This window comes from Myotis nattereri, assembly GCF_964212035.1.
Source record: "Myotis nattereri genome assembly, chromosome: 5".
Lineage (NCBI taxonomy): Eukaryota > Metazoa > Chordata > Mammalia > Chiroptera > Vespertilionidae > Myotis > Myotis nattereri.
In genome coordinates this window covers 54,081,250-54,089,159 of record NC_138080.1, presented here as the reverse complement: position 1 = coordinate 54,089,159, position 7,910 = coordinate 54,081,250, and the positions used below count along the sequence as shown (strand labels likewise).

Sequence of the window (7,910 nt, the reverse complement as noted above, 5' to 3'; positions counted from 1 at the left end):
CAGTGGTAATACTTTACTTTTAGGCCCAGTGGTTGTCAGTATTGGGACAAAATGTGGGGCACATGGCTTCCTGGGTGGTGTAACATACTCTAATTCTAAATCAGCCAGAGGGACGCTTCTCTCATTACCTAGTTAGGAAGTCCTGCATCTGTGACATTCACTGCTAAACTGGTGATGGGGGAAGGTCCACTTTTCTCCAGTCGCCACTGGGGCACCATTCATGCTGGAAATGTTTATACTTTTCTTCGTAGGCTAAAGAATTCAGTGTAAAAGTAGGGCTTCCAAAATGTTCCCTCTCATATTTATGTCACAATTTGACATGTGCTTTTAAAAACCACCACTTACAAAACTGGTCTTTAAGCATTGTGAGTCAGAGGTAAAAAGGCAATAAAATGGATAAAGGGGCATCCCAGTGCGATGGACAGAAATAGTATTACTGTCATGAGAACAGCGGCAAAGGCACCGGCTTCACGGAGATGCTGTTAACGGCACCACAATTACCATTAAAGGTCAAAATTTTGATTTGTCAGTTTATAATCTTATTCTTTCCAGGCAAAACAGATCAATTTAATGTTACAACTTATTATTTCTCTTTTTATCTCTTTTGGCCTGAGGGGGCAGGGGAATTGTCAACTGCACAATCTTTAAAGTGTATGTTAATTTTTAATGTGATATTTCAGTACATATTTTATTCATTAAATTTATTTGAAAACTTCTGTTGTCTATTTTACCAAAAAGAAAAAAAATCCATTTATTCTCAGAGCACGGCTTCCTAGGGCGCTGAACGGGCACCACTTCTACTCAGTGGATGGCTGACTAACATTCCCCTTCCCTGCCCTCACCAAGACCAATCTAAACACACTGTCTACACTGTCAATGGATTTATCTTGCTGTCTTCCTCTTTCCTCTTCATCACTCTTGTTTTAGGTCTAAAATACTGCACCCAGATTCTGGTCTATTTCGATCACTGCTGGCCCTTAGGATGTCCTCAGAAATATTTGTTGAAAGAACTGTGTAATGAATGAACTTTTTCTTAGAAAGGTAACAGTATCGGAAACAGCATGTCTCATTTAGTTCAGAATTATTAAGCACTAGAATGTGCTAGTTCTTAATCACCTTCGCAGGTATGACAGAGCCGTTTTGATGTCAATGATGCAAACAGGTGAGGCTGCTGGCCTGTGGAAGTGGCACCTGAGGCCCAGGGATTGGGGGATGCCAGCACGTCGAGCTCACTCACGGACGTTGGGTTTCAAGGCTCCCGTTCTGTGTATGGCTCCACTATCTCCCTCAGGCAGAGGGACCGAAATATCTCATGATGACAGCTGCTTCTCCAGCATCTCCTTTATCACAGTCGGGTCTGCTCGGCTGAGAGTTGCTTTTCGGACCAACCCGATCAGTTTATTTATAGCTCTGGGGTTTCCCTTCTTCAGATCCATTACCTTTCAAGACAGAAATTGTTTTAGAGGAGAAAATATAGACCCACACATAAAAATCCTAAATTAAGGTTTATATTTACTGAAATTTAAATTGTTTCTTTTAGTATGAGAGAAGGAAAGGGGGGGGTGTGAAGATCTGAGGCATTTTCTAGGCTCCTGTCGGAGATCCTGCCACTCTGTCTCCCAACTGGTAGGGACAGAGGACTGTGCTGCGTCATACTGACCAGGGCGAGGCGCCTCTCAGGGCCTCCAGTGGAGGTCAGCAGGCAGTGACATGCAGGTCTCTGTCTCCCCAGAAGGCTTCAACTCCTGTTTACTAGGAAATAAAACCATGGAATGGCGACTCTCCCTGAGCATGTGGATGTGGGGGAGGGGGCACTGGCTCCGCCCTCCTGCTCTGCAGCACCTGAATGGGCAATAAAGCCTGTGAGTATGTGCACTCAGTGCTGTGGAATGAGTCTGAAACGAGAAGTGTAACTTTATAGGTCACTGTGGCTAAGGCAGGAGGACAGAGGTTCCCAAGTCCCAGTGCAGGCTCATTTTCCTTGTCAAGAGCACTTTCCAGAGCTGAGTGTCCCTGGAAGCTGATGGGTAGGTGGCTATTATTCTGAAAGAGGTACTAGTCACTTTTTCCCCCAGTGAAAAATCTCTAGACAATATAATTAGATTTGGGGAGGGAGGGATGCTACTCATCGTAGCTTTTCTATTTTGTTCCATGCTCAGAACACAAAATGACTTGGTTTTCAGCTATGCTCCTGTTAAGGATTTGCTCCATAATTTACAATTAATTTTTTCTGCTTTTCTTTCCACCTGTTAATGGCATGAAGCTAGCGTGTTTTCCTAGCATCTTTCCCCTCTGCAGCCACCCCTGCTGGTGTATTACTGAGGACCTCCTCATGAAGCAGGGCGGGCACAGCATGTTCAGAAGCCACATGCCTGGGAGGACTGTGTGCCCAGGAGGTCAAAACTTGGGCAGTGAGTCTGAGAACTACCCTTTCAACTGAAAGGCCATGAAATTAAACTGCAGGGTGGATCTTCCTTTTCCATGGGAAAAAGCTGTATTTTTCTAATATTCACCTACTTTCATCCCTTGACCTTTAGCTCATGCCTTGAGCTAAAAACTGACATAAATACTTAGGGAATTACTGATAAAACTGGATCAGCCGTTACCAGGAAGCGCCTCTGGGTTGCTGTTACAGGGAGCTGTGGACAGGCTCTTGGCTGTGTCCTCAGGCTGGCCCCTCCCTCCAGCTGCACCTAAGATCCTCCTCACCCTGTGGGTGGTAATTACCACTTGAGGATGTTCCTCCATTGTGGCCTGGCAGAGCTGTTCCAGGGCCTCTTGATCCTGCATCAGTTCAAGCCTCTTTTCTGAAACTATCTGCGCTGGAGTCTTCCCTCTGCTCCTCCATAGCTCCTCAAACACCTGCAGGCCAGAAGCAGGGAGAGAGGGAAAAGAAGTCAGCAAGCAGATGCAATGAATTCCCAGCTGCAGGTGTGGCCCACACGGTGCCCTGTCTCTCCTGACGCATCTGGGAGGAAGCTGCTCTACGGCGAATGCAGACACACCTGGAGTCTCCCCATGCTGAGCTGCTCCCTGGAAGCAGAGCAGGAGGCCACACTGCAGAGAGAGGTACTCCCCACCAGCTGACTCAGCCACCAGCAGGGAGGGGTTAGATGAGGTGTGAGATGGTTACTCACAGGCTCCTGCTGACAGGAGCAGGAGGGCCAGGCCCAGCTGTCTCCTGTCCAATGAATTAATTAACTGAAATCAGCGTGGTGAAGGACGGCACCTCACAGGCGGCAGGAGTTAGCCACTGCTCTTAGATGGGGTTCAGAAAACCCAGCCTGCTCAGAAACATAATTTTAGGGGAGCAAGAAAGTGGCCCCATAATGAAGATACAAAATGAAAAATAACTAAAAACAGAAATAATCCATAGGGACCTGACCCCAAATCTGACTAGGATGATCAATAGTTAATGTTTGTATTTTTCTACTTATCAAAGTTGGAAAAGAAAAATATTTTTAAAAAAGGCATTTCTGGGGGCAGTTTTCCTCATTCCTCTCATTTTTCTAGTGTGAGCTGGAAGGGGTGGTGTCCCGTGTGCCTCATGCAGCATCTCCTTAATCTTGGCCTACAGTTAGCATTGAGCACCCCTAAGACCAAGGACGAACTTGGGCCAAGGATGAACCATCCCTCCCAGAAAAATAGCTGGTCAGTAATTAGCCCATAGGACTTCGGTCAAGAGGCAGGTAACAGCTGTGCTTGCCTTCTCCCACGCCCACAAAAAAATTACAACTAAATTCTAGAACAGATATCACTGAAAAAACCACCTGAGGACAAGCTAAACAGAAGTCCTGTAAAGAAGAGGCTGCGTTGAGAATGGCAGGAGGGGTGGAGAGGTGGAATGGGCAGGTCCCCATATCCATGGTGTGGAGATTAAAAATCAGGAAGATTATCTCTGCTACAGATGCCCCGCTGAAGAGCAACGGGGTCTCAGCCCAGGGCACCAGTGCTGGGAAGAGAAGTCCCCACAACATCTGGCTGTGAAAAACCAGGAGGGATTGCATGGGAATGAGATGGAAGGCTGCTGGAGACCCAGCATTCCTCTTTTGAGGGTCCACGCACAGACTTTCTTGCTTCCAAACTCACTTGCTCTGGGTGCCCAGCACAGTGGCAGCAGCTAGAAAAGCACCAGGGACATAGGGTGAGGAGTTAAACTGATTGGCTTCAGGGCTGACGGCAGCTCTCTCTGGAGACAGAAGTGCTGGCAAAAGCCGCTGCTCCTTTGTTGAGCTCTTCTCCCATCCTGCCAGCCTGGTACAGGTGGGTGCCAAATTTGAGCTCTCCATCAAACTGGCTACCACCATTTCACCCTGCCCTGGTGTTATGTCCTCCCACCCAACTTGCTTGCCTGACTTGAGCCACTTCTAGTGGTTCCTCCACACAAGTGGCCTGCCTTGGCTCATGCTATGGACTTTCCTAAAATATCTCAAAGGTCCACAAACCCCAAACAAGCAGAAGCCAACCTGGCATACTCTGTACCTCTTGATGAGTGGCTCCAAGCCTGGCACAAGTGACGACCAGTCTCAACTTGCATTGTAACTCCTGTCAGGTGGCCCCAAGCCTGGTATAGGCTGTGGCCAGTTTGGCTTGGAACATAGTCTCAACTAAGCAGCCACATGCCCAACACAAGTGGTGGTGGCCTCAGCTCACACGGTGGTGCCCACCAAAGGGCTCCAGCCCAGCACAGTGGCAGCCAGGCTGGGTTGCAAGCAGAGCGTCCAAACCCAGTGCAAGCGGCCAACCACAGATCACTTTGTAGCCCAAAGCCTGGCAGAAGCATTGGCTGACCTTGGCCTGCACCAGGGCCCCTCCCAAGAGGCTCCAGAACCAACACACCCAGTGGTTGACTTCAGACCACACGAGAGCACCACCCAACCAGCTCCACAAATGACACACTTGAAAGGCAGACCTGGCTGGTACCAGAACCCTGCTAAAGCAACTTCTACTCCATGGGGTCAACGCCAAAGCAATCTTGAGAAAGAACAAAGTTGGAGGCAACATATTACCTGACTTTAGGGCTATGGTGGTCATGGCAGTGTGGTGCTGGTATAGGGATAGATGTACGGATCGATGGGGCAGAGTGGAGAGCCCAGAGGTAAGCCCATACCTATATCGTCAACTGACCTCTAACAGGAGGCAAGGGTGTACAGTGGGGTAAAGACAGTCTCTTAGGTGGATGGTGTGTTGAGAAAGCTGGACAGATACTTATCAGGGAAGTGAGACTGGACCACATTCTTACTCTATCTACAGGAGTGAACTCAGAATGGACTGGGACTTGGGTGTAAGACCTGAGACCATGGAGCTCCTGGAGGAAAACACAGGCAGTAAATCCTTTGACATTACTCTTAGCAATATTTGTTTAGATATGTCTTCTCAAGCAAGGGAAACAAAAGGAAAGAAAAACAAATGGGACTACATAAACTAAAAAGTTTTTGTGTAGAAGGAAGCCATCAACAGAACAAGGAGACAAGCTACTGAATAATAAAACACATTTGCCAACTCATAGATGCAGACAACAGTATAGTGATTACCAGAGGGAAGGGGGGATAAATGGTGATGGAAGGAGACTTGACTTAGGGTGATGAACATACAATATACAGATGATGTATTACAGAACTGTGCACCTGAAATCTATACAATTTTATTAACCAACCCGAGGCCTGGTGCATGAAATTCGTGCACAGGTATGGTCCCTAGGCCTGACCGGCGATCAGGGCTGATTGGGGCCTTCCGGCTGCTGGCCAGGGCCTCCTTTTGTTCCACGCCATCCCCTGGTGGTCAGTGTTCATCATAGCAAGTGATCGGTCTCCCAGTTGAACTCCTGAGGGGACACTTTGCATATCAGCCTTTTATATATATAGACTAGAGGCTGGGTGCATGAAATTTGTGCGGGGAGGGGAGGAGGGGAGTCCCTCAGCCCGGCCTGCATCCTCTCACAATCCAGGACCCCTTGGGGGATGTCCGAACTGGCAGTCAGACATCCCTCTTGCAATCTGGGACCGCTAGCCTGCCTGCTGGCCTGATCACCCCTAACTGCTCGCCTGCCTGCCTGATCACCCCTAACCACTCTGCCTGCCTGATCACCACTAACTACCTCTGCCTCAGCCCCCGCCGCCATGGCTTCATCCAGAATGACACCCGTAAGGTCGTTTGGCTGTCCAGTCTAATTAGCATATTACCCTTTTATTATAGATGTCACCCCAATAAAATCCAATGAAAACCATTGTTTCTAATTATAAAAGTTAATACACAATCACTGTAGAAAATAAGGGAAAATAGAAAAGATAAAAAGAAATCACCTGTATTCCCATTCCCTCAGGATAAACAAGGTTAGTATTTTGGAGTTTTCCCTTTCCATTTTTGTCTTTCTGTTTTGTAACATAATTGTGACCATAATGTATATACAATTTGTGGCCTATTTTTGTTTCATTTATTGCAGAAGTGCTTCCTTATAATTAATGAAAAGCTAATATCCATCAAATATATTTATCATAATTATCCCCTACTGGTAGGTACTTAGACTTTGACCAGTGTTTATTTTGTCCATGACAATAGTCTCCTAAAAGAAGTTCTCAGTTAAAATTGTCCAACATTCAGGAAAAAAAGAGTGAAGATCTCAAGAGACTCCAGATCTCTGGCTCAAAGCAAAAATCACCTGTGAGGACGTTCTTATAAAGAATCTATGCAGCAACCCTTCTAGGAAAGGAGGCCGGGAAGCTTATGGCTTTGCGGCAGGCACACCTGCCAGTCTCAGGGGCCACGCAGATCTGAGCAAGTCGACCAGGTTGTCAGCCTAGGCCTGGCACCTCACACGGCTGGGACCGACAGGCTCTAACACTGGTGGGATTTGCTTAAGCCCAAATCACCAGAATAGAGGCAATGTGGAGCAGCTCAGGGATCATTGCCAAAACGCACCATTCAGAGGAAAAGCAGGACAACACAAGCACTGATGCTTTCAAATACAGAGACTGGTTGCTCCCTGAGAAAGAAGGGTGAGGTGGGGTACAAAGAAGGGACACGAGAGAAACACATTTCAGGGGCCTCCAGGAACAAAGGGGAGCCTGGTGACTGGAGTGTCTCTACTCATGGAGTGAGAACACATCAGCTTATTAACTTCCCTCATTAGTCAGTGGCCATTGTAGCCCCGCTCCAGCCCCCTGGGCTGACACTGTAGACTCCACTGGTCCAAACCTCTGTTCATTCCTATTTAAGACAGACTGTGCACTCCTTGCTGGAACCCAGCAGGGTGGGAGCCACCGAAGGGCCACAGGCTTCCTTCCCTGGCCCTCTTGCAGCAAATGTAATGGCCTCTGTAGTTGCCAGCCTCATGGTGCAGCATAAATCCTCAGCTTTTGTCTGTGTTTAATTACCGCCATGGGAAGTGCTATCAAAGTGCAATGTTTTTTGGCCAGGCATGCAGCTGCTGCCCACTCAAGGCACACATACAGAACAAGGAATTCCCAGTGCCATGCTGGTCCTCTGTACTAATAAATGCCCACCAAAATATTGGGTAATACAAACTGGGAACCCCAATCGCACCACGACCACTGAGCCAGCTCTGAAATGGGGACAGAAACTCAGCCCTCAGTTCCCTGGTGACTGAATTCACACATTCTCTTACCTACTACCCAAGTGTTTCTCTAGCTAAAGCTTGTTTTAAGGTACCTGGAAGGAAAGCAGGCAGGTCCTTCACCTATCCTGGGGGCTTCCAGGGTCAGAAAGTGGAGGAAAGACCTATTGAGGGGAGGTGTAAGGGAGGGGCTATGACAGGTACAGTGAGGTGCATTCCCTCTGGTCAGAGGCAAGTATTGTGAAAGATCATCCTTCTAAAAGGAACAAACATCAGCACAAACCTAAGAAAAGCAGGGCATAGAAAAACGTGGAAAGAACCAAAATACTAAAAGGAG

General features: G+C 47.6%; 1 protein-coding gene across 1 annotated transcript in view; it reads right to left on the bottom strand.

Moving 5' to 3' along the window:
• Positions 1-643: 643 nt before the first annotated feature.
• GATB (glutamyl-tRNA amidotransferase subunit B) overlaps positions 644-7,910 on the bottom strand; it is a 77,957-nt gene continuing 70,690 nt past the window's right edge. Inside the window, exons 12-13 of the mRNA XM_081091635.1 lie at positions 2,728-2,862; positions 644-1,439 (exon numbers count right to left, since the gene is read on the bottom strand). Coding sequence (XP_080947761.1) covers positions 1,311-1,439; positions 2,728-2,862 — 264 coding nt within the window. The 3' untranslated portion in view covers positions 644-1,310. The remainder of the gene's footprint in view (positions 1,440-2,727; positions 2,863-7,910) is intronic.